At 47.7% G+C, this 27501-nt stretch overlaps 1 protein-coding gene across 15 annotated transcripts in view; it reads right to left on the bottom strand.

Moving 5' to 3' along the window:
* The window catches only part of Fnbp1 (formin binding protein 1), a 118946-nt gene that overhangs the window by 65619 nt on the left and 25826 nt on the right, over positions 1-27501 (bottom strand). For all 15 annotated transcript variants that reach the window (XM_051167064.1, XM_051167062.1, XM_051167067.1 and 12 more), the window contains exons 2-4: positions 12799-12914; positions 4079-4135; positions 3116-3263 (exon numbers count right to left, since the gene is read on the bottom strand). In XM_051167064.1, the coding sequence (XP_051023021.1) occupies positions 3116-3263; positions 4079-4135; positions 12799-12914 (321 nt within the window). The remainder of the gene's footprint in view (positions 1-3115; positions 3264-4078; positions 4136-12798; positions 12915-27501) is intronic.

Here is a 27501-nt window from a genome sequence, read left to right as displayed (position 1 = left end):
GATGAAAGTACCACAAATATGTGTTTGTTGACATTCTTTCCAGGATTTCTAGAGTTCGCAATGTTCGTAATGTCAGTCTAGTTTAATTGCAAAATGCTTCAACAAACAGAGTGGTGTTTGTAGATCCTCCTGGCAGAGCAGCTGACTCCCAGGCCCGGGCTGGTGACACTCCTTAAAAGCAAAGGATGGTTCGGTGGTTAAGAGCACTGGTTGCTCTAGCAGAGGGGCAGAGCTCAGTTCCCAGCACCCACACAGAGGCTCACCTGTGACTCCTGTTTCAAGGGACCCAGTACCCTCTTCAGACCTTTTTGGGCACCAGGCATACAGGTAGGCAAAACACTAATACACAGAAAATGAAAATTTTTTAACAAAACAATTTTTTTTTTCTAAACAGGGTTTCTCTGTTGTAGCCCTGGTTGTTTTTGGAACGCACTCTGTAGACCAGGCTAGACTCAAACTCAGAGATCCATCTACCTCTGCCTCCTGAGTGCTGGGATTAAAGGTGCACCACCCATCTTAAAATAAACAAATTTAAAAAAAAAAAATTTTAAGGCACATGATTTAAGAGATGTTATAACAGATTATACAAAGATAATTAACAGTGAGTAATAATTCATTTACAAGATAGCCCAGGCATCTAAAGGTCCTTATCTATAAGCTTTCAAACTAAGCAGACATTAACGTGTGTGTGTGTGTGTGTGTGTGTGTGTGTGTGTGTGTGTGTGTGTGTGTATAACCCAGTGCTCTGTATATGAGAGGCGAGTCTACACCACTGAGCCACACCCCTGGTCCCTTACTTGTAAACTAGGAAAATGCTCACCATTGCACTGCATTCCCAGCCCTGGGCCACATTAGTCATTGCCAACTATTCCTTTCCCTTACTGTGTGCCCGCCTTCCGCAATGCTGGACCTCATGAGGTGGGCAAGGACGGCCTTGTCCTGGAGGAGCAGCATCTTCATGGAAGGCAGAAGAAAAACCAGTAAGCACCCCTGCTGCTGGGGGGCAGGGGTTAGCGGGTGCGTGTGTGATACGCATGCTCTGTCCCTACTGCTTCTCCAACACCCCCCCTAAAAATCTAGATATTGTTAATAACTATGCAAAAACAATAATGGAAGGAACTGGAGAGATAGCTGGGAAGTTAAAAGTGCTGGCCGCTCTCGCAGAGGATGTGAGCTTAGTTCCCAGCACCCTATGTTGGGAGGCTCAACTCACAACAGCCTGTTAACTCCAGTTCTAGGGAATCAGATGCCTTCTTCTGGCCTCAGAGGCCACCTGCGCCCATACAAACTAACTGATGCCTTCCTTGTCTCTCTCTGTCTCTGTCTCTCTCTGTCTCTGTCTCTTTTGGAAAACACTGCAAAGCTGGTGGATATGGTGGCGCGCATACCTTTAATCCTAGCACTCAGAGGCAGGTAGATCTCTGTGAGTTTGAGGCCAGCCCAGTCTATGTAGTGAGTTCCAGGACAGCCAGGGCTACATGGAAAGATCCTGTCTCAAAACAAAACAAACAAACAAAACACAACACAAAACAAAACAAACAAGAAAAAAAAAAAAAAAAAACATTGAAGGAGGAGAGGCCAGAGGAACTTTGTAACTTTAAGTGAGGCAAAAGGGAAAGTCCTCTCTGAGAAGGAACTGTTCCTGAGGCGTGGGCCCTGAGGTACCGGACAGAACGCTTTCTGAGGGAGAAAAAGCAATACAAAGGCCCTGAGGCCAGAGGCCAGTGAAGCCAGCCTTGGACCACACAGCTGGAGGAGACTGATGGGGGGGAGGGAGGAGGCGCTGAAGCCCTTCCCATTTTCTGACTCACTCCTAAAACAGACTCTGCTAAAAAGGTAAAAGCACTTGCTGGTTGGGGAGCTGGCTAAACTGCCACAGAGAGAAACAGCAAAGGTCAAGGCAGGTTCAAAAGCAGGGCAGCTGGCCAGGGCTGGCTCCAGACCCAGGGTATTTATTTTATCTTTATACTAGATGGTAATGTTTTGCTCTGAGCCCCAGGGTTCCAGCTAACTACTTTCTAGCTGGTTCACAAAATAAAATACCTTACCAGGTGTGGCGGCACAGGCCTTTAGTCCCAGCACTCACAGGCGAATGGATCCCTGAGTTCGAGGCCAGCCTGGTCTACAGAGTGAGTTCCAGAACAGCCAGGGCTACACACAGAGAAAAATCAACTCCTGCACGCTGTCTTCTGATCTCTAAGCACATATCATGACTGGTAATAAGTGAATTCATGTAACACACGCGCGCGCGCACACACATACACACACACACTAGCCTTGAATTGCTGATCTACTTACCCTCTACCTTCAATGTACACCATCACGCCTGGTTCTAATTTTTTTTTTTTAAGATTTATTTATTTATTATGTATACAGTGCTCAAGAGGGCATTAGATCTCATATAGATGGCTGTGAGCCACCATGTAGTTGCTGGGAATTGAACTCAGGACCTCTGGAAGGGTAGACAGTGCTCTTAACCTCTGAGCCATCTCTCCAGGCCTAATTTTGTTTGTTTTATATTTACTTTTATGTGTATGAGTAGTTTCCCTGCATGTATATATTCATACCACATTGGTGCTTTGTACCCAAGCAAGGAGGCGAGAAGAGGGCCTTGGATCCCTTAGATTTGGGAGTCACAGATGGTAGTGAGCTGCCATGTGCGTGCTGGGAACTGAACCTGGGTCCTCTGCAAGAACAGCTAGTGCTCTTAACCACTGAACCCTCTCTCCAGCCTGTTTGTTTTTGAAACAGAGTCTCATTTACGTCACCCTGGCTGGTCTGGAACTCAGTAGGTACGCTAGGCTGGCCTTGAACTCACGGAGATCCACCTGCTTCCTCTACTGCTGAAGCGTTCAAGGGGTGCAGTGCCCCGCCCACGCCCAGCCCCCTTTCTGTTTATTAGGCCAGGGTCTCACTATGCAGCCTTGAAGGCCTAGAACTCATTGTGTCGCAGAGCCGGTCACTGAATTTGCAGAGAACTTTCTGCCCCTGCTCTGTTAGGCGGTCAGGTGTGAGCCGCCACCACACCCCACTCCCATGTTGCTCTCAGATGGGAGACATCCCTAACTTTGGTCCCTGTTTGGTGGGGGGGGGGAAGACACCCCATATGCATTACCGATTTCCTCTCCTGCTTCAGTTCCTGCACGTAGCGCATCAGGTCCACTGTGATCTGTGACGTCATGTTCTCGGAGATGACCTCGTGTTGGCCGGCATAGTCGTTCATCTCATTCAGGGTGGAAAGAAACGCTTTGCATGCCGTGTACCTGGGGAGGACAGAGCACCACGGCTCCTTCTCAGACAAGCCCACCCCCACCCTCACATGCTTCACTCGAGGAAATAGTAATTAAAGCCGGTCTGCTCTGCATCTGCCTCCCAGAGGACCTTGCTGGTCCATTACGCAATGGCTCTGAATTAATTACAACCCAAACGCGGTCACAGGTACTCTGTGAAATGCACTATTTGCTCAGCCCAGAGATGGTCCGAAACTCACCCACCCATGCCCACTGAGGACACCAGGCCCCTGTGGACCTTCATCAAAGATAATGCTCCCACCACGCACAATGACCCATCACCGCTGACTGACATGGACATGGTTCCTGGATGGATGAGCAGGTAAGGCGGGGCTTCTGACACTACAGAGGGAAGCCCAGTTGTTCTCAATCGGTGGGTCAAGGCCCCTTGCGCGGGAGGGTTCAAATGACCCATTTCCAGGGGTCACAAAGCAGACACCTTGCATATCAGATATTCGCATTATAATTCATAACAGTAGCAAAATTAATTACAGTTATGAAGCAGCAACGAACGAGTTTTATGGTTGGGGGTGGGGTGGGGTCACCACAACAAGAGGAGCTGCGCTTAAAGGGCCGTAGGGTTAGGGAGGTTGAGAACCACACTGCCTGCACATGCTTGCAGCACCTCCTGAAACTGTCCCTAGTTTATCAGAAACAGTGTGGAGCGGGTCCGGTGGCTCAGCGTCATGGAGGTTAAGGAAGTGTTCTCATTGTGTCGTCCCGTCCCTTCACAAGCACCGCCAACTCCACACACATCTCACCCACACACCCACCAGCCACGGACGTACCTGTATTCTTCCTCTTCTTTCGAGTTCTTCCTGGGTTGGTACTTCTTTGAAAGATTCCTAAGACGAAAAGGAAGACACGTCGCCTTATTTGGAAACACAGAGAGAGACCAGGAATGAAAGATGATGCGTGCACTTTACTAGGTTTTTGGAGTTTTTTTGTTTGTTTGTTTTAGTTCATAAAGTTGCACAATTAAAGCCCATTTGTGGGGCCAGAACAATGGCTCAGAGGGTAAAGTCGGCTTGCTGCCAAGCCTGATGACCTGAGTTTGGCTCCCTAGGACTCACATGGTGGGAGAAAAGAACGGATTCGACAAAGCTGTCATCTGACCTCTGGACACCATGGGATAGCCCCCTCACACACATATCATATACAGTAATAAAGAAACAATGTTTAAAAGTCATCAGCCTAACAAATGATAGGTTGTACATACACTTAAACACACAGCGTACTCTTCTATAGAAATGTGGGGAGATAGCAGATTTACCTAATAAACACATATTTAAAAAGCAACATTTGGCCGGGTGTGGTGGCACACGCCTTTACTCTCATCACTCCAGAGGCAGAGGCAGGTGGATCGCTGAGTTCAAGGCCAGCCTGGTCTACACAGTCTTGGACAACCAGGACTGTTATACAGAGAAACCTTGTCTCAAAAAAATAAAATAAAATAAAATAAAAAGCAACATTTTCTGTAAGGTTGTGCATTAGAGGGAGAAAAAAAGGTAACAAAGGAGAAACACTTCATACTGAAAGACCCTTGGACAGTCTCTCAGAGGCAATGTAGTAAAACAAGATCACTCCAGAGCCAGGTCAAGGGGACAAAACAGGGCGAGCAGGGCTGAGTTCAGCAACAGAGTCTTCTGTGTACGGGAGCAGGGAGCACTGAAGAACCCCGTGGCTACCTTCCAGGTAGTTTTAGTGCACAGCTTGAAATAGTAACCATCCCTTTTGCTAATCATAACTTATAAATTGAAAACACCACTTCTAAGTTCACATCTCACATAAAATTCTCAAACTGTGGTTTAAAAAAAAAAAAAAAAGCCAGGTGGGAGTGACACATGCCTTTACATGGACCTTGATGAGTTCCAGGCCAGCATGGTCTACACAAAGAAACCCTGTCTCAAAAAAACCTAAACAAACAAATAAATCCATTTTTTTTTTTGGTAGCTTCTAGTCCTGTACATAAAATAATTTAAATGTTACATGGAATTGAAGGAAGCTGAGCCTGACCAGATGTGACGAGTGTTGCTCTGAAGGGCTGGCAAGATGGTTTAGTGGGTAAAGGGTGGCCACCAGGCCTGATGACATGAGTTGAATCCCCAGGACCCACACTGTGGAAAGAGAGAACCAATTCCCATAGGTTGCCCTCTGACTGCCACATGTGCACTGTAGCTTCCCTCTCCCCCACCCCCCCCCCCCAAAAAAAACCCAAACAAACAAGATAAAATGTAAAGACTTGTTCTGTGGTCTTGAAAGGTTCATGTCTGGCCTTGAATTTGTAGTGATCCTCTTGCCTCAGTCCCCTGAGTGCTGGGATTAAAGGTGTGCACCGCCATGCCCCCACCCCTTGCAAAGGCCGGAGTGAAAGTCCATGGGATGTGCGCTGTGTTTGTGTGCGAGCCTCCACATACACACACGCAGAGTTCAGAGGCCAGCAAGTGTCCTTTTCTTCCACTCTCTGCCTTGTTCCCTTGGGACAGAACCTGGAGCCAGGCTGACAGCCAGCAAGCCCCACAGACCCCTGAGATTCCACTCTTCGCAGCTCTGGAATTACAGGCATATATGGCCATGCCCAGCTATTTCAGTGGGTGCTAGGGATTTGAACTCATATCCTCATGCTTGGCCAACAGGCCCTCTTACCCACTGAGCCATCTCCAAAGCCCCAAGCCCAAGGTTCTTTCTCTATAAGCCTTTCCCAATTTCTAGTCCTGGGGACAGGTTCTCTGGCTTTGTGTTAAGCATTTTTTTTTTCTGGCAGGGGGCGGGGGTGGGGGGGTGGGTCGGTTGAGACAGAGTCTCTCTGTGTTAGCTTTGGCTGTCCTGGACTCACAGCGATCCACCTGCCTCTGCCTCCTGAGTGCTGGGATTAAAGGCATACACCACCATGGCCAGCCCGCATTTTTTTTTTTTTTTTAAACCAAGCATGCAGGGAAGCCCTCAAAACACCACCTTCCCATTTACAGAAACTGCTGATGAAGTCAGCATGCTTTTCATACACAAACTGGCTCTTAGGGTACAGTAAGGAGCAGGGAAGAAGGAACTATGAGTTTCCGAGGTTGCTGGCTCGGACTTGGCCAACCCTACGAGCCACAGCTGGCCTTTTAAAGCAGATACTCGGGCCTCTTTCCAGGTGCTCTGAACCAGAACGTCCAGGGCGGAGCCCAAGAATGTGTGGGTCTGTTCTGTCTTTTATTTTTCAAAACAGTTACCACAAGATAATCTGAAGTAGATGGCAGTAGGTGTAGGGTGCTTTCCCAACCAACAAAAGGCACCAAACAGAAGGGGATCAGGAGCCTGGCCAGAGGCACAGACCTGTAATCTCAGCTACTTAATGAGGCTGAGGCTAGTGGACCCTAAATTCAAGGGTTGCCTGGACTATGGGGTCCGTTCAAACAGCCAGGGCTTTTACACACACACACACACACACACACACACACACACACACACACACACTCATGAGTGGGAAGGTTTGCACTATCAGAGACAATAAATAAGTGCAGCGGAGATGCTTACCCTCGGCCCATACACTTTGGAAAGCAGTATCTGAGAGCTGAGGTGGGAAGATTTGGAGGCTGCTTACAATGGACGCTGACTCCGCCCAGCTCCCCAGATGAAAGGAAGTAAAGAGCCCTGGCCTGAGTCACCTCAGACAGAAGCAAACTGAACAGAGAAGGACACACTCAAGAGCCAGGGGAACTTGCCCTGACTAAACACCCATGTTATCCCTTGCCGTCTGTGTGGGGTAGTCTGTGGTCTCCGCTCCTCAGGTCTCAAGCTGCATGCTTGCGCAAGGCTTCATTCATAAACCTATCGAATCCATGCACAGCCCACAGCCAAGGAGTTTCAGGACAGACAATAAATAGCTCAGAATCCCTAAGTCAGGCCCCTTCCCTAACGGACTCTCAGAGGGAGGCAGCTGTGTCCAGCTTCCAGGCAGAGAACTCAATACTTTATCGTCAGAGAGAACTGGACTAAAAAAGACGGGAGTATCGGGAGGCACAGTCACTTCCAGGGCCATCGGCACTCACGTGCGCTGGGAGTCACTCGTGCAGTGAGTATGCTGGGAGCCAGCTGGACGGCTTTCAACCTCCTCTCCTTCAGTCCTTGTGACAGGTAATCTTCGTGGTCAATATGGCTAGATTCAGAATCACCATGGAAGTTCAGCTCTGGATGTGTCTGGGAGGGCTTTTCCAGAGAGGGCCAGCGGGGGGGGGGGGGGGGGGGGGGGGGGGGAGGCACCCTGCACGGGGTTGGCCCCTATCCATGGGAAGGAGGAAGTAACCGGGATTCACTTCCCTGCTTCCTGACTGTAGGCACCGTGGACCGAGCTGCCTCAAGCTCCTACCACCGTGAGGGACTGTGCGCCCCTAAAACTGCGAGCCCAGACAAACCTTTCCTTCCTTAAAATGCAGGTGTGTGGTGACAAGGAGGAGGAAAGCAACCCACCACCTTTAGAAGGCGTCACATTTCACAGCTGTTCCTAGAGAACAAGGCGTCCCACGCCCGTGTACTGTGAAATGCAGCAGGCACGGGGTCACCCCCACAGCACAGGGCGCCTAGAAGTTGAGCTCGGCCAATCCATCAAACTGCCCAAGTCAAGCACACCCAGCACCCAGTGGGGAAAAGCTTTGGCAGGCGCTGTCAGGCAGAGGGAGGCGTGGGGAGAGAAGGAGGAAAACCCAGCCTGGAGAAAACACACAAGAAAAATAAGCAACTCAAACCCCTGTGGAGTAGTCCACATTAGAGACAAACTAAAACCTATACAGAGAAAAAAAAAAAAAGAAAGGCCGAGCAGAACAAGAAGAGCAATGCCAGACTCAGGAAATGAACTTTGGGCTAAAACACAGCAGTGGCGAATGAATAAACACACCAGGCTTTATCAAATGCAACAAGAAAAGAGCGAGATAACCACAGTGCCAAAACAGAGACACAGCTGAAGAGCATGCCCAGCACCCTGGCCCAGCTCAGATCCTTGGTCCCACCGCACAGATTTATTCAGAAAAAAAGCAAGCGCTGCCCGTGAGAAAATATTATCCTGATTGTCCCCAGACTTTCTCACTAAGGCCATGTGGCAATCATGTTTGAAGGGCAAAGGTAGGACCCGGGGAGAGCCCAAGCAGGCAAGGCCTTTAGGCATTTGTCAGAAGAACTTTGGATTTTATTTTATTTTATTTGAGACAGGGGAAATTTAATTTTAATAAGACCAAAAAAAAAAAAAAAAAAAAAAAAAAAAACCAAAACAAAACAAAAAAAAAACCCATAACCAAGGAGTTGCTGAGGAACTAACGTGACTGCTTCATAGAAGGCCAGCAGACAGTGAGACAGCAAGGTGACCCAACTGGTAAGAGACAGCAGTGACCTGGACCCAGACGCAGCAAACAGCTAAGAGAATGGGTCAGGACCGAGGGTAGAATGGAAGGCACGCCCTGACGGCGTGGCAAGGAGGGAGGGAGCGCTCTGGGCTTCTGTCCGAAGGCGAGGAGGGCAGCACCCTCACAGGAGAGGTGGAAAGGCGGTTCCAGCCGTGCATGGATGCAGGCAGGCATTGTTTAGAAACGCCCCGTGAGAGTTTAGGTAAGCTGCTTCTGGAGGGGAGTGAGTGATTGCTAACATCCTGGTGCTAAAGCCAGAAACAGCTTGAGGAGAGAGGACAGGCTGTGAGCGGTACGACATGGAACTGGATGCTGCACACAGCTGTGTTATAAGAGCAAGGATGAGATCTGTAAAGTGGAAGGAACCCAAGAGGCTGTCACTTGGTCTCCAGGGAAGAAGGATGCTTCCACGGAGGACAAAGGACCAGACATCCATGCCCACCAAAGCTGTAGGCAGACCTCCACAGCACAAGGCAACGGGGGGCTGAGGCACCACACGGAAACAGAAGAGAGAGGAAGGCACAAACGAAGTAAGCCTGCAGGAAGAGGACTCATGACTAGGCTGGGCTGTTGTGAGACGTGGGGTCAGTTCTCTCCTCCCACTGGATTCGAACTCACAGAGATCTACTTTGCTCTGCCTTCTAACTGCTTAGCCAGGCACTGTAACTCATTTTCACAGGAATGGCAACATATCAGGGCTGGCGCTGTGAAGCAGCCATTTGCTACTTTTTTAGGTTTTTCGAGACAGGGTTTCTCTGTGTAGCCTTGGCTATCCTGGACTCACTTTGTAGACCAGGCTGGCCTCAAACTCACAGAGATCTGCCCATCTCTTCCTCCCTGAGTGCTGGGATTAAAGGTGTGTGCAACTACACCCAGCTGAGATCCAGACTCTTACATGGTTCTAGAGACTAATCTGAACCCAGCTGGTAGGAAACATACTTTCTTGGTTTCTGTATTCCAGCTACTCATGGAAACAAAATGTATCATCCTAAGAACGTTCCATAGCTAACAACTGAGGTGCTTATTTAAGCAAAAACAATGACCTTGTGGCATCCTAACTTTGAACTCCTGATCCTCCTGCCTCCACCACCAAATGCTGGGATGTGCCACCACACTCCATGTATGTAGTGCTGGGGGGTGGGGGGAACCCAGAGCTCCATGTGCACTAGGCAAGGCCTCTATCAACTAAGCCATGTACCCAGCCATCTATCAACGGTTTTAAAATATCCTATGTCTCAAACAAATTTTCCAGATAATCTTCAAAGGTTTGGAAAACACATGAGCTTCCTGCCAGGAGACGGAATAGTATACAGACACCTGTGCCATTCTTTCAAACAGCAGGTGACAAGGAACTAGAAGTTCCTTGCTGGAGCTAAAAGGCTAGCTAGGAAAGCTAAAGCTGGCCTGGCCTGGATCAGCAAGACGGGCTCAGCGGGCGATGGCGCTTGCTGCGTAAGCCTGGTGACCTGTGTTCAAACCCTAGAACAAACATAAGGTGGAAGGAAAGAACTGACTCCATGGAGATGTCTTTGATCCCTTTTTTGTTTTGATTTGTTTATGTGTTTGTTTTTTCAAGACAGGGTTGTGTTTTCATTTTAATCTCAGGTGTGGGAATATGGGGCTGCTTCATAGCAGCTGACTATGATTTGCCTCATGCTCCGGCAGGGCTGTGATTTTGCAGCTGCAGATGTGTGATGTTTGGAATTCTGGGGACTTTTCCTTTTTTTTCTTTTCTTTTCTTTTCTTTTGTATTTCCAAGACAAGGTTTCTCTGTGTAGTCTTCACTGTTACGGATTTACTTTGTAGACCAGGCTGGTATTGAACTCATGGAGATCTGCCTGCCTCTAGCTCCAGGTTCCAGCTACCATGCCCGGCTTTTGGGGACTTTTCAGAGGGTATAAAAATGCTAGGGCGCCAAGAGGCTGGGTGGCTGGTTGGATGCTGTTGGTTGTGGTTTGGTTTTTAAAATATGTATTAGTGTATGTATGTCAGTGTGAGGTTGTCAGACCTTGGAATTACAGACAATTGTAAGCTGCCATGTGAGTGCTGGGAAGTGAACCCACATCCTCTAGAAGAGCAAGCAGTCTGTGCTCTTAACCACTGAGCCATCTCTCCAGCCCCTGGTTGTGGTTTGTTAAGCAGTGATGTGCAAAGAATAAAGAAAAAGAGGAGGATGATAAAGAGGAGGAGGAAGAGGAGGAGGGAGAGGGAGAGGAGGGAGAGGAGGAGGGAAAATTAGATGTCCTCACAGCAAAGATCAAACTTGCCCCAAGGAGTTCAATGTCCCTAATCAGCAGGAAGTAGTCACCCCTTTCCTCTCTGTCCTCTTTCCTATCTAGTGTTAGGGGGCTGAATGAGAAGAAAAGGGGTGGAGGAGGGAGGAAGAAAGAAGAACCCACAAAGTAGCATGTGCTGGCTACCCCAGCATGAGTGAGACTAATCAGCTGCTGAGTGATAGCAGAACAGAGAAGCCATGGAAACTTGCAACAGCAGAGTCATAAACAGCAAGGAAAACATGAGCAAATGACCTCACACCCAACGCAGAGCGAAGGAAGTCAGAGCCAAGGCTCACATCCACAGGAAACTCACAGCAGGCTCTACCAACCCCGGCCAGGGCGGGCTAGGCCAGAGCCCTGCAGGCGGGATCCCTGTGCCTCTCTGCACCCGTGAGGCTGGGTGCAGAGGACAGGGTAACTGGGGTAGGATGGAGTGAGGGTGGGGACCAGACTGTGGCTTCAATGGAAACACTGTAAAACAAATCAGAACCCGGCACAACAAAAGAAAACACAGCAAAACACACTAATAAAAGCAGAATGGTGGGGCTGGAGAGATGGCTCAGTAGTTAAGAGCATTGACTGCTCTTCCAGAGGAGCTGGGTTCAATTCCCAGCACCCACATGGCAGCTCACAACTGTCTATAACTCCAAGATCTGGCACTCTCATAGACGTAAATGTGTGAAGCAGGCAAAACACCAACCCATATAAATAAAAATGATTTGGGCCGGGCAGTGGTGGCACACACCTTTAATCCCAGCACTTGGGAGGCAGAACCAGGCGGATTGTTGTGGGTCCGAGGCCAGCCTCGACTACAGAGCAAGTTCCAGGACAAGCAGAGATGTTACACAGAGAAAGCCTGTCTTGAAAAAAACCAAAACCGCCCCCCCAAAAACCCAAAAACCAAAAAATCTTGTCTTAAAAAAAAAAAAGCATGCCGGTTGTGGTGGTGCACCCCTTTAATCCCAGGACTCAGGAGGCAGAGGCAGGTGAATTTCTGTGAGTTTGAGACCAGCCTGGTCTACAAAGTGAGTCCAGGACAGCCAAGGCTACACAGAGAAACCCTGTCTCAAAAAACCAAGAAAAACAAAAACAAAAACAAAAGAAAAAGCAGAGTGGTGGCACACACCTGTAATCCCAGGATCTGGGAGGTGGAGGCAGGAGCACCAGGAGCAAGGCCAGCCTCCATTATAAAGTGAGTTTAAGACTAGCCTGGGTTACATGAGACCTTGTCTCAAACAGAGAGATTGAAGAAGCAAAAGTAATAGCTTCATCCAGCCAGGCATGGTGGCGCACACCTTTAATCCCAGCACTCAGGAGGCAGAGGCAGGTGGATCTTTGTGAGTTGGAGGCCAGCCTGGTCTACAAAGCGAGTCCAGGACAGCCCAGGCTACCCAGAGAAACTCTATCTCAAAAATAAAACAAAATCTTTTTTTTTTTTTGCTATTTATGAAAATTATTTTTCTGTATTACAAAAACAGCTATTTCCAGTGACACATTACTTTATTGTTTTGAAAAACAAAACAACAACAAAAAAACCCTCCAAAATAAGAACACACACACGCACACGCACACGCGCACACACACACACACACACACACACACACAGAGTGAAATGAGAATAGAAATCATGCTTGCATTGGGTGGTGGGGAGAGGCTTGCTGTCAAGCCTGATGACCTGAGTTCAATCCCAGGACCCACACCATGCAAGGAGAGAAAACCAACTTGCACACAAACACCACGGCACACACACGCCCTGCCCTACAAATAAACACATGTCATAAAAATGTTAATAGAAAGAGAAATGGCCCTTCTGCATGTGTGCAGCACCGCAAGCATCTTTCCAGGCAGCCTTACCTGAGTTGCTTGGCATAGCTAAGCTCGATCTCAGTCCTCTCCTTGACAAACTTGATGTATTTCTCAAGCATATCGATTCCCCACTGTGTATGTTTTTCTAAGTTGTCAAACTGATCCTGTTGGAAAAGAGAGAGAGGGGGACGATTACTGTCTCTTTCCCTGGTTGCCAGTTCTACCATTCGCAGGTCCAGGAGAGCGGCTCTAGCATTTTCCATGAGAGCTTTACATCAACATTACCAAATTTGGTTTGAGCACCGTCCGGGATAATTAATGTTCCATCGCAAAGGAAGATGTCTCAGATGCCAAAAGCTGGCAGGTGAAATACACACACACACACACACACACACACACACACACACACACACACACACACACACACACACACACACACACACACGACCACTCTAGGGCAGAAGAGATGGCTCAGTAGTTAAGAGCACTTGCTGCTCTCCCAGAGGGCCAGGGTTACCAGTGTAACGCTAGTTCCTGGGGACCAGAAGCCCTTTCTAGACCCCCTGAGAATCTTCATGCACATGTGCACGCACATACACAATAAAATAAAAAATAGTTTCTTGGTGCTGCGGAGATGGCTCGGTGGTTAAGAGCACTGCCTGTTCTTCCAGAGATCCTGAGTTCAATTCCCAGCACCCACATGGTGGCTCACACCATCTGTAATGGACTCTGATGTCCCCTATTAATTTTCAGATGTACACGCACACAGAACATCTGTATAAATAAACAAATCTTTACAAAAAACCAATAATTTCTTATATTTGTTTTATGTACATGGGTGCTTTGCCTGTGTGTATATAAGTACACCATGTGCGTGCCTGGTACCCATGCAAACCAGAAGAAAGTCTCAGATCCCTGGATCTGGGTTACAGGCAGTGATGAACTGTCATGTGAGTGCTGGGGATTGAACCCTGGTCCTCTGGAAAAGCAGCCAGTGGTTTTAACTGCTGAGCCATCTCTCTAGCTTTGCCCTCTCCTTTTTTTTTTTTTTTTTTTTTTAATAATTTTATCTTATGTGAATTGGTGTGACATTGTCAGATCTCTTGGAAGTGGAGCTACAGACACTTGTGAGCTGCCATTTGGATGCTGGGAGTTGAACCCAGGTCCTTTGGAAGAGCAGACAGTACTCTTAGCCACTGAGCCATCTTTTCAGGCTCCCCTTCCCCCTCCGGCCCATTTCTGTTGAGACACTGTCTCACTCTATAGCCCTGGCTAGTCTGGAACTTGTTATGTGGCCAGGGGCCTGGAACTCACAGAGATCCACCTGCCTCTGCCTCAGGGATGCTAGGATTAAACACATGCACCATTGGGTCTGGAGAGATGTCTCAGAGGTTAAGAGCACTGCCTGCTCTTCTAAAGGACCTGAGTTCAATTCCTAGCAACCACATGGGGGCTCACAAGCATCTATAATGAGATCTGATGCCCTCTTCCGGCATGTAGGCAGAATACTGTATAAATAATAAATAAATAAAAAAGAAAACCCAAAACACATGCACCATCACACCCCACATTATTATTATTATTATTATTATTATTATTATTATTATTATTATTATTATTATTTAAAGAAAGAACCAGCTGCTGGAATTTGGAGAGAAGACGTGGTAGGTGAAGGATTATGAAATTTGTCTTTTTCCAAATGAGTAAAATAGCTCAATGTGGACTTTGCTACGCTATGGGCAACAGACAGTGGTGGGACCCAGGGAACCTACCAGGGTCGGTTCCCTGAGCAGAGTTAGCCACACCTTGTACAGAGGCTGGGCGTTTCTGCTTTGAAGAGCAAGATAGGCAGGTGTGCAGCCGCTGGATTTGTCCCCCTTGAGTGCAGGTGAGGAGGGGAGGGCACCAGGGAATGGGCAGGTGATGAAATTGGAGCCGGTGTAGGGCCAGATTATCCCAGGCCGGCCTTCGCTGCACAGTGAATAAGCCTGAACTCTCGGAAGACACACACTGCCCTTGCACGAGCGTGGCCATGGATCTGCACGGAGTCACGGGTGACAGAGGCCAGGAACCTATCCCAAGAGTCTGAAAATGAGAGCAGGAGGAAGCCATTTTGGAGACACTTGGCAAATGCTACTCTAAGTGACAGGTTGGCTGCAGACTCTGAGGGAGACTTGAGCAAGGGGGAGGGACTCCAGGGCGACTCCAGTTCTGCTTCCTGTGTGTAAATAAATAGTCCATCCAGGCAGGAGGACCCCATGCAGTTTGGTCGTGCGAATCAAGGGTTTGGTATGCTTAACAGAGCCTGGAAGCACAGATGGACTGTGCGCTCACGGGATGCGGGGGAGTGGACCGGTCTGCAGAGCGACAGCAGCAGAGCAGAGTGGAGTGCCAGAGTAAGGGCAGCACTACCCAGGAGCAGCAGGGAGGACTGGCCCAGGAAGTGGAGCCGGAGAGCCATGGAATAGAGCCAGAGAGCGATGGAACAGAGCCAGAGAACGCATTAGAAAATCCTAGGAAGAGTCTGGAGCCAGGTCAGATGGGAGGCGTGCTGCTGCCGCCTGTGTGAGATCCTCCAAGGGGACAAGGCTCCTGCCAGCCACAGGACTCCACTGACACAGGCCACCAACCCTCTCAGCGGCTCTGCCCTCAGTCCCTAGTGTGCCCTGATCCCTGACTCATTTCACTAAGGCACACAAGTCAGTACATAAATGACCCACTTTGGCTGTCTTTGCAGCCCTGTCCCTGTGACGATGTAACTGGCATTGGCGCAGCACTGGGTGGTAGTTCAGTGGGTAGAGGGCTTGCCTGGTGCACACGAAGCCCTGGGGTCCATCCCTAACCCCTGTTGAACCATGTACGGTGGCACATGCTTGTAATTTCAGCGCTCAGGAAGTGAAAGGCAGGAGGAACAGAAGCTCGGCTACATAGCAAAATTGAAGACAGTGTGGTCTACATAAGAACCCAGCTCAAAAAAAACCAGAAGGGTGAGGTGAGACGGCTAAGTGGTTAGGATCAAGGACACCTCAGTATCCACTTTGTCCCGTGTAACTCCAACTCCACAGGGGACCTTAGGCTTCTGACCGCCACAGGCACTGTTCTTATGTGCACAAACCTATACTCAGGAACACACACATACAAATAATAATTAAAAATAAAATCTTCTAACCAGGCGTGGCAGCACACGCCTGTAATCCTAGCACTCGGGAGGCAGAGGCAGGGGCATCTCTGTGAGTTCCAGGGCAGCCTGGCCAACAGTTCCAGGACACACAGAAACTATGCCTTGGCGCCTCCACACACCCAAAAATAAATAAATAATAAATAATAAGATCTTCTTTTTTAAAAAAGGCTATACATCTTTAGTCAGGCACAGTGATGGGATACATTTACAATCCCACCTCTCAGGAAGCTAAGACGGGAGGACCACATGAGGCCAGGAGTTCAAGGACAGCCTGAGCGATATGGGGAGCCTATGTCAGCAACAAAAGCTATAGAACCTGAAGGGTCTGCAGGTAAGCGTGTGCCCACGAAGCCAAGTGCCACCACAATCTACCCCACAGATACATCCCGCGCCTCCTAAAAGCTTCCTCTTTTGATTCTTGGTGTGTGAATCAACCTCTTCCAACACAGTACAGTATTGTTGGACGCTGGAGCCAAGCTGTGCTTTCAGCTTACGGTTTGCATCAACCTTGAGTCAGTGAGAGTCACGTGACCTAATTTCCTTCCTGTGGCTGTGATAAAAAAGCCCCCAGACCAGTGACGAGGGAGAGGAGAAAGTGTAGGATTCAGCTTCCACTCCAGGTCGTAACCCACCGCTGAAGGAAGTCAAGACAGGAATTTAAAAGAAGAACTTGAAACAAAAACCATGGAGGAATGCTGCTTGCTAGCTTTCTAGCTAAGTGGTGGTCCGGGACCTCCACCTAGGGAATGGTGCTACCCACAGTGGGCTGGACCCTCCTAACAGTCAAGACAAGCACCCATAATCACGCACACAAGCCAATTTTGTGTGGGCAGTCCCTCAATTGGGACTGTCTTCTCGGGTGACATTGTGTCAAGTTGACAGTTAATGCTGAGATTACTGGTTTACAGTCACCATGTCTAGCTCATTTGCCTTAGTCTTGCTTCCAGCCAGGTGCACAGAGCAAAGTGTCAATTTAGAATCCTGGAGTCTTCTGCCACTAAAATGACTCTCACTGAAAACAACCTCTGTAAAAACAAAACAAAACAAAACAAAAAAAAACCCCAACTATCCTTATAATCAATCATTTAAAATGTTGGGGCTGGAGAGATGCCTCAGCGGTTAAGAGCATTGACTGCTCTTCCAAAGGACACAAGTTCAATTCCCAGCATCCACATGGCAGCTCACAACTGTCTGTAACTCCAAGATCTGACACCCACACACAGACATACATGCAGGCAAAACACCAATGCACATATAATAAAAATAAATAAATTATAAAAACTAAACTAAAATAGAATGTTGTCACGGGACAAAGATTTAAAATTCTTATCACTTTTTAGTCCACAAGCTATCTCCCGCCCCTCCCAGATTCCACTTTAAGAAGCACTGCTCAGAAGATTATTTATTTATGTTATCACTATAGAGGAGGCTTGTTGAGCAAATGAGCAGGGTAAACAAACGGCAGTTCTCTGTAAACAGCTGGGAAAGGCGAATACACAAACAACTCAAGTGATGGTTATGAGTGGACAGCTCCAAGCACCTGGGTAAGGCTTCCCCAAAGTGATCTGCTGCTCAGCGGGCCCCCCCCCCCTTTTTTGGGGAGTTTTCGAGACAGGGTCTCTCTGTGTTAGCCTTGGCTTCCCTGGACTCACTTTGTAGACCAGGCTGGCCTCGAACTCACAGTGATCCTTGGGCCTTTGCCTCCCGAGTGCTGGGATTAAAGGCGTGCGCCACCACGCCTGGTCTACAGTGGCCCTTTCTTGATCTAGTTTCATGTCGATTGAATTTACTTAAAAATGAAAGCTGGGTGATGGCTTTGTGGATTAACAGAGCCTTGAAAGCACGAACAGCCAAGTCCAGTCCACAACATCCATGTCAAAGTGCACGGTGCTGGGTGGGTGGAGACAGAAGGGATCTCTGGGGCTCACTAGCCATGCCAGCCTTGTATCTAAAGGGATGGGTGGTGTTTCTGCAGATAACACTTGAGGTTGACCTCTGGCCTGCACACACGCGCGCACACACACACACACACCCCTCCAATATATCATGTTCCTCTATCTACTTACGTACCTCCCCATCTCTCTTGTCTGTCTGTCTGTCTGTCTGTCTGTCTATCTATCTATCTATCTATCTACCATCTATCTATCCATCCACTCATCTTTATATCTATATATATCTATATTATTTATTTGTTTGTTTGTTTGTTTGTTTGTTTATTTTGGGGTGTGTGGAGGCGCCAAGGCATAGTTTCTTTGTGTCCCGGAACTGTTGGCCAGGCTGCCCTGGAACTCACAGAGATGCCCCTGCCTCTGCCTCCCGAGTGCTGGGATTACAGGCGTGTGCTGCCACGCCTGGTTAGAAGATTTTATTTTTAATTATTATTTGTATGTGTGTGTTCCTGAGTATAGGTTTGTGCACATAAGAACAGTGCCTGTGGCGGTCAGAAGCCTAAGGTCCCCTGTGGAGTGGTTCCAGCCTCAGCACTGAAAAAAAAGAAAACTCTCCCCTCCCCTCCCTTCCCCTCCCCTCTCCTCCCCGTCTCCCCCTTGACTTCTCTCTACAGCACCATCCCCCTCTGAAAGCTCCCGGAGGCTTCTGCTCTTGGATTTCACTCTGTCCCATTGACAGTCTGCCCACACACCTGCCTGCCTCTGTTGCAAGGGTAGAAGTCCCTAAGTCCTTGCAAAACAAAACAAACAAAATAAAAGAAAGAAACCCTTCCACAGGGAACTGAGTCCCCTTTAAAGTTCACTGACCAATAACATGTTTTCATTGGCTTTAGTTTTGAGACAGGGTGTTCTGTAGCCCAGGCTGGCCTCAAACTCCCCACGTAGCCAAGGCAACCCTGATCTTCTGGTCCTCCTGCCTCTACCTCCCACAGGATGGAATTGCAGGCATGCATCGCCAAGCCGGCACCAGGGACCAAACCCCGGGTTCTGTGCATGCTAGCAGGCACTCTATTAGGTGAGCTACACACCAGACCTCAGCAATGTGTTTCTAATAGTTATCAGTTACAGAGAGCGTTTTTGCAAAGCTTACCAAAGCCCTCCCTCAATGCACAGGACCCAACAGGACAGAAGAGCCTCAGAGTAAAGCCTTAAATAGTAAAGGAGTAAATGAATGCCTGCCGCCTCTAAGCAGCATCCTCTGTGGGCGCTATTAAGGCGTCCCTGAAGGGACCGCACCCTGCTGCTACTATCACAGGACAAGGCAGCCAGAGGAAAATTCAAACCAGATGAAAAACCAATCGGCCCACTTACATTCTTGACTAGAATGTGGAAAATTTAATGGGAAGAAGAAATTCCAAGTCTCAAAAGGACTCCTTTGTGAGCAAGCAGTGTGAACAGTCCTTAGAAAGATATCCCAGGCTCCAATGGGGATGGCGACGTTAGCAAGAGCTGTTCCTTCCTTAATGTGGTCCGGTGCTGCAACCCAGCACCTGGGATCACCATGCATCTAAGGCCAATCGGGTCTCAAAACAAACAACTAAGCAGATGAAGGCGATCATCTCCGAGCGAGAATTTGATCCCCAGGACTCACACGGCGGAAGAGAACCAACTCCCACAAGTTGCCCTCTGGCCTTCATACACACACAGGGGCATGTGAGCACATATCTATATGTATGTGTGTGTGTATATATAGTGTGTGTGTGTGTGTCTTCACATGTATGTAAAACGTAACTAAGAAACAAGCCCTTCCTTCTGTTGGAGGTCAAATGACTAGAGTCCTACAGACCCTTTGCCCTTTTTAAATGGATTGTGAGGCCCCTAAGAAAGGAGCCTTTAAGCAGGATCACATTTGTTACTATTTATTTTATGTGAAATTAAGGAGATTCTTAAAAATCGATTGATTTACTTATGCAGCAAGTGGCAGGCAATTCACTTAGCAAGCAGGCCACAGGCATGTGTAAAGCGCGTTGTTTTTCTGCTTAAGAACTGGAGTTCTCTGGACAAAACTCAGTAGTGGGAAGAGTGGCTTCACAGAAGGCAGGCTGCTTCCGCTTCCGTCTGCAGCCGGTCCTGATGAGGTGAGGCCAGAAAGAAAGACAACGGCACTCAGGCGGGGGCAGGGTTTTTTGTTTGTTTGTTTCAGTGGGGTGAGGGGGCATGCTGTGGGTAGACTCTATGGCCTTTGCCTACTAGGCACTCGATCCTCAGCCCTAAGAAGAGTAGTTCTGTGGCCTTTGCAGATAGCTGGATCTCTTCCTTGGGTACCACACCAGTAGTTTCTCAAGTACTAGGGACCATAAGGTACCTGCAGCCATAGCAACAAACTATCCTCGACAGTTACAAGGGAACCCGCGATACAGCAAAGCCTGCTTTGACCTGTGTGTGACTCTGTGTTAAGTCAGTGGTGTCAGTCAGCCTCAGCTGTCAATGGGGGTTAGTTACCTCCATCAGAATGGCATATGGGCATGTTTGTGGGGCTGGACATAGGCCGGCCCAGCCCACTGTGGGCGGTGCTATTCCTAGGCAGGTAGGACTGGGCTGCAACAGAAAGGCAGCCAAGAAAAGCAAGGGAGGGAGGAGTCAGCAAGCGAGGTTCTTCTAAGGACTCTGCTACAGTGCCTGCCTCCAGGTTCCCACCCCGGCTCTCCTCAGTGAGGGACTGTGACCTCTAAGCCAAAGAAACTCTTTCCTCCCCAAGTTGCTTTTGGTTAGTTTTGTTTTTGTTTTTTTCCGAGACAGGGTTTCTCTGTGTAGCCCTGGCTGTCCTGGACTCGCTTTGTAGACCAGGCTGGCCTCGAACTCACAGAGATCCACCTGCCTCTGCCTCCCCAAGTGCTGGGATTACCTTTTACCACCACACCCAGCTGCACATTAGATTTTCACTTAGGAAATACTTTCCTTGGTATATGTAGATTTTTAAATTATTGGCATTGAAGTTACTCCACCATTAAAAAAAAAAATTTTTTTTTACATTGCATTTGTCTCATCATTGCCCGTCTCCTCTTTTCCAGGAATTTAAATATTTGCAAGCTGTCAGGCTCACAGTGAAAATACAAATTTCCTCAAATTCTAATTTATTTTTTTACATAGAAGCCAGGATGTTATAATTAGCAACAAATGTTGCCGGGTTGCTCTTCATTCAGTGAGAAAACGGCTGCCACATACGCAAGAGCTTTTCTTTGAGGCGAGAGTGAAGTCCCAAGAAAGAGAAGCCACTAGGCCCGCCAGCCAAACATGCAAATGTTCAGCTATACACGGAGTGCACCAAAGCCTGCATCATCTGTCACAGCACACACACACACACACACACACACACACACACACACACACGAAGGAAGGAGGCGCGCATGTGAATCAAGACTTCATAGAATTAAGGACCTGAGCCAGCTACGGCACCCCTGTGCTCCCAGCACGAGGGAAGCCAGGCTGGAGGATCAGGAATTCAAGGTCATTCGTGGTTCCAAGGCAACTCTGAGAGCAACCTGGGATACGTGAGCCGTCCACTCAAAACAAAACGAACAAAAAGCCCACAACAGGCAGCTGGGGGAAAAATGGCTGAGCTCTTAAGAACGTTTTCTACTTTTGCAGAGGAACCTGAGTTCAGTTTCCAGCAGCCACATGGCAGCTCACAACTGCCTGCAACTCCAGTTCCGGGGATCCAACAGCCTGGTCTGACCTCTGAGGAGTCCTGCATGCACACACAGGTGCACATAATTACATAAAAATAAAAGAAAACATGGGGCTGGGGAGATGGGTATAAGTAAGTATGAGGGAGGACCCAAGGGAGGATGTCCCACGTCAGAAGCCTTGCTTGGCATCCTAGCACCTAAGAGGAAGAGACAGGAGGAGCCCGCTCTTGGCCAGCCAGTGCTGACAAATTAACAAGCTCGAGGTTTATTGATATAGCCTATCTCAAAAAATAAGTTTGAGGGGTTGGAGAGATGGCTCAGCGGTTAAGAGCACCGTCTGCTCTTCAGGAGTTCAATTCCCAGCAACCACATGGTGGCTCACAACCATCTATATTGGGATCTGATGCCCTCTTCTGGCATGCAGGTGTACATGCGTGCAGAGCACTCATACACACTAAATAAAGAAACAAATAAATAAGTCTGAGAGCAACTGAAGAAAACATCTAACTCCAGCCCTGGCCTCTAAATGCACATGCACAGATACATTGCCCCCCCCCCACAACCCCCCAAAAACAATAAACTAGGTATCAGCCTGCTTACAATTCACAAATTTCAAGGAACCCAATTGGGGGGGTTGGCGCATGCAAACATACAATACATAAGCTTGTATGTGTGCACACACAGTAAATAAACATAATTTCAAAAGATTTATTTCTTTATTTTGAGGGAAAAAATGTCTCCTTTTGCAGACTAGCCTGGCCTCGAACTCACAGAGATCCCCTTACTTCTGCTTCACAAGCACTGCATCACAAGGAGGTGGCATTATGTCTGGCTGGTGAAAATTACCCTCTATACACACATGTTTTCATATATTCCTTGTAATATGTCACAAATACTTAGTCTGTAAATATTTATGAGCTTATCTGTAATTCGGTTGATGGGAAAATCTTCAAAATAAGAGAAATTTAAGGCCACCTGAGCCTCTGCCAACTAGTGGTAAAAATGAAGATAAAATATTTGGGAAAGAAACACTGACATCAATTTCAAAAGCCTGCCACAGAGTATTGAACTATGCCTTTTTCTTTGATTGATACACTTCCTATTTTGTCCCCATAAGAAAATAGACATCAGCCTTCAGAAAATGGCACCGAGCAACGCCCACGTATGGATTGTTTATCAACTACATACAAGTTTTCACACGCCGGGGGACGGGGGGGCTTAAAAACAAATCCAGGGTGAGTTGGGCACATTGGATCCCCGTAAGTTTGAATTGAGCCTGAACTGCAGTGAGACCCAGTCAAGAGAAAAGGAGAGCGAAAGGGGGAGGAGGAAAAGGAAGGGGAAGAGAATAAAGAGATGGCTTATCAGTTAGAAGTGCTTGCAGCTCTTCCAAAGGACATGAGTTCAGTTCCCAGCACCCGCACTGGATGGCCCATATGCATCTATAACCCCAGGTGCAAGGGGATCTCATGTCTTTGTCTATGCCTTCTACAGGTAGTGGCACACATGTGGCACACACACACACACACAGGCACACATACACACACAGATAAATAAATACAAATTTAAAAAATATTTTCAAAAAAAGAGAGAGGAAGGAAGAAAGGAGAAAATAAAGTTCAGGATTAATATTGTCTAAAAGCCAAGATAATTTAGCTCCCTGTCAATTAAGTTATTCATTTAAGTTACAAACACAAAAAATTTTTACAGTAAGTCATATGGGTTTCTTTTCTTTTCTTTTTTTTTTGTTTTTGTTTTGTTTTCTTTTTTGTTTTTGTTTTTCGAGACAGGGTTTCTCTGTGTAGCCTTGATTGTCCTGGACTCACTTTGTAGACCAGGCTGGCCTTGAACTCACAGTGATCCACCTTGCCTCTGCCTCCCGAGTGCTGGGATTAAAGGTGTGCGCCACCATGCCCGGCTTCTTTTCTTTTCTTTTCCTTTCTTTTTCTTTTTTTCTTTTTTCTTTTTTTTTTTTTTTTGGTTTTTCGAGACAGGGTTTTTCTGTATAACTCTGGCTGTCTTGGACCTTTAGACCAGGCTGGCCTCGAACTCACAGCTTGCTCCCCAGGGCTTGCTCCGTGCCTGCTGTTGGCATAATGTTCTTGCCGGCTGTGTACAGTTTACCCTTCTTCATTCAAATGCTGATTTCTCTACCCCACTATCTGGATCAATCCAGACATAGCATTGTGATGTTTATTTTAAGTATCTCCTGCCTCAAGTTTGTGTAAACATGTCACCATTTGTTCTCTGTGTTGCCAATAAAAATCAACTAGCTCCCAGCAATCAGGAGGCAGAGGCAGGTGGATCGATGTGAGTTCGAGGCCAGCCTGGTCTACAAAGTGAGTCCAGGCCAGCCAAGGCTACACAGAGAAACCCTGTCTAGAAAAAAACAAAAAAACAAAAAACAAAAACAAAATAACAGGAACCAAAAAAAAAAACAAAAAAACCAGAACCAACTAGCCAATGCTGAGCAATAACAGAGAATAGGGTGGGACGTCCGAGCCCAGTGAGGGGAGGAGAAAGGGCAGGAAGGAGAAGATGGAGCCATGAAGAGAGACCAGGAAACATCAGGAGAAATGAGCCAGGTCCTGGAGATGATTTAAAAGCAAGTATAATGTGGGAAATCAGAATGGGAGGAAACTATACTAGCATGGAGGTTTGGGATGGAGTGATTATTGCTCAGCATTGTGCTATAGGCTAATTAAATAGATCCTTGTCTCTCTGTGTGGTTGCTTGGATATAAAGCTGGTTAAGGAGTAACTGCTGTTTTTGTTAAAATTATTAATATTAAATATTAATAATCTTTCAACAGCCTGCTTTATTATAGAGGCCAGGTCCGCCAGCCCAGGGATGACACCACCCACGGTGGGCTGGGCCCTCCCCCTTCAATCACTAATTAAGGAAATGCTCTACAGGCTTGTCCACAGCCTGATCTCATGGAGGCATTTTCTAAGTTGGGGTTCCAACCTGTCTGATGACTCCAGACTGTGTCATGTCGACATAAAAGTAGCCAGCACAGACTCTTTCTACTCTATGCTGAGATAGCCATCCATCTCTCCTCCCTCTCTCTCTCTCAAGATGTCTGTGTGTAGACAGAGTTTCACTACGCAGTCCTGGCTGGCCTGGAACTCACTGTGTAGACCAGGCTAGCCTCACACTCGCACTCTGCCTCTGGAGTTCTGGGATTAAATGTGTGCGCCACCACTCTTGACTCATTCATGGAACTCCCTCTGTAATTTCTTCTTGTAATTACCCTGTGCTTAGTAACTGTTCGTTTTCCTGCCAGAAACTTTGTACTATATATTGTTCTGCAGACGCTCTTTATATGTTAAGGTAATTAAGAGTGTCACATTGGCCCTCTCCCCTCGCCTCTCTCCCCTCTTACCCACTTACCTCTTCTCTCCTGCCTCCTCTCTCTTCCCCTCTCTCTCTTTCTCTGAGGGACCCCTCCACTTTCCTTCTCTCCCCATGCTTATACATACATACACACATACACACACACACACATACGTGCACACACGTGTGTGTGTGTGTGTGAGAGAGAGAGAGAGAGAGAGAGAGATCAGGAGGCAGAGTCAGGCAGATCACTCTGAGTTCAAGGCCAGCCTGGTCTACAAATTGAGTCTAGGACAGAAACCCTGTCTTCAAAAACCAAAACAAACAAACAAAAAAAAATAAAGTTGATCACTTAAAAAAAAAAAAGTGTTACATTTTGAATACTTTTTTTTTTTTTTTTTTTTTTTTTTTGGTAGAGACCTGAAAGATGGATCTCCAGGTAATGGTTCTTGCCACCAAAGTCTGACAACCTAAGTTTGAATCCTGGCTCCACATGGTAGGAGAGAACTGACTCCAGCAAATTGTCCTTTGACCTCTACTCATGTGTGATGATATAACCCTAACCGACACCCACACACCCACACACATTTTTATTATTTTTATTTTATTATTATTTTTTTTAACGCTTTCTTTGATTGTTTGGCTTGAAATTTTATATATGACTGCTCTAGACTGAATGTTATATGTGACCCAAACCCAATGGCTGCAATCCAATCACTGCAGGAGGGACCTTCAGGACATGAATAGATGCTGGTTAGTGCGCCATAACAGCAGCCTCTGATGGCTCTCTTCTGGCTTCTGCTAAGAGGGGTTTACACGATAAGACAGAGTCTAGTGTCTGCGTGCCAGGAAGTGGTCGCTCACCAGACACCATATGTCTGTGAGCCTCTGACCTTGGACCTTCCAGCCTCCAGAACTGCGAGGGGTAAGTGGTTTTCATAAGCCACCCAATTTATGGCATTTGACAACAGCAGACCAAACAGGCTAAGACAGGTCCCGTTTTGACACAGACTAAATGCTTGGTGACCTTTCGGGCTGGGTCCAGGAAGACACTGCCCCCGCCTCCCCCCAACCCCCCCCCAACCCCCGCCCCACACTATTTTACACTTCGGTATGAGAGCTAAAGCTTCTTTGGCAAGCGTCTTCTTGTGGTTGCCTATTTAGTACCAGACGGACTTGATCACGGCTTATTATTTTAAAGGCACCTAAGGAAGTAGTAGGAAGCAAAGCAAGATTTGTTATGAAAATAACATGCAGGGACTGGGGAGAGAGCCTCGTGAGTAAAGCCTTTGCTCTGTTCCTGTGAACACTGGGGTTTGGCCCTTCAGTGCCCACATGCAAGCCACTGGCCCTGGGGACCTGGAAAGAGCACATTCTCCTTAGCGAGCAGGCTAGCCAGACTAACATCATCAGCAAGCTCTGGGTGCAGCGAGAACCCCCCACCTCTGTCCCCACCCCCCCCCCGACCTCCGTAAATAAAGTAGTGACTCAGAAAGACACCAGATGTCAACCTCTGGATTCGGCAAGTACACATGTGCTCCCCCACACAAGAGAACACTGACACAGACAACACGCCAAAACCACCCATCTCCGCTTTCTTACACAGCCTCATGCCCTTGGAGACCATAATTCATGCTGAATTAGCACAGGCAGTACCATTTTGTTTTGGTTTAGTATTTTCACTAAAAGGAAAGAAGGTTTTCATAAACAGGTCATTTAACATGAAATAGAGAGGCCAGATGTTTGTTGCCTGGAGACCTTAGTTTGATCTCCAGACCCCATATGGTGTTAGGAGACAACTGATTCCCACAAGTGTCCTCTGATCTCCACATGTGTGCTGTGTTGTGGGTACACAAACACATGCACAAGCAGACACTGGTGCATACACGCACACGTGCGCACACACATACACACACCAATGTAATGAAACTTAAAAACAAAAACAGCATGTCGGGTGTGGTGGCGCCTTTAATCCCAGCACTGGGGAGGCAGAGGCAGGCAGATTGCTGAGTTCGAGGCCAGCCTGGTCTACAAATCGAGTCCAGGACAGCCAAGGCTCACAGAGAAACTCTGTCTCGAAAAACAACAACGAAAAAGAACACTGCACTGTCAATGATGAAAGGGTGCTGCTCTCAGAGCTATTTAAAAAAAAAAATCTAGCCCATGGGCCTGGGAATGGGGCTCAGCTGTGCGAGAGCTTGCCTAGCATGCACACTCGTATCCCTTGCACCAGGAAGTGGAGGTAGGGGAATCAGCATTTTAAAGTGATGGGAGCTGGAGATAGCTCAGCAGTTATAAGCATTGGCTGATCTTCCAGAGGACCCAGGTTCGGTTCCCAGTACCCAAGTGGTAGTTTTCAGCCATTTGTAATGCCAGTTCCAGGATATTTGTTGTCCTTTTCTGGCCTCCACAGGTGTGCACAGGCATCCCTGCAGGTAAAACATCCCACCCACATACAAATAAATAAATAAAAGAATGTCAAGGCCCTCCTCAGCCAGTTCAAGGCCAGCCTGGGATACAGGAGACTGCCCTTAAGAACTGCAACATCTAACTTACGAAGAAGAACTGGCAATGACATGAGACTATTACACAGAGAAGGGGCATTGCTGGGTACAGTGGTGCATGCATTCAGGATGGTGAAAGAGAGGACTACAAG

This window comes from Acomys russatus, chromosome 24 (assembly GCF_903995435.1).
Source record: "Acomys russatus chromosome 24, mAcoRus1.1, whole genome shotgun sequence".
Lineage (NCBI taxonomy): Eukaryota > Metazoa > Chordata > Mammalia > Rodentia > Muridae > Acomys > Acomys russatus.
This window is presented reverse-complemented; position numbering and strand designations above follow the sequence as displayed.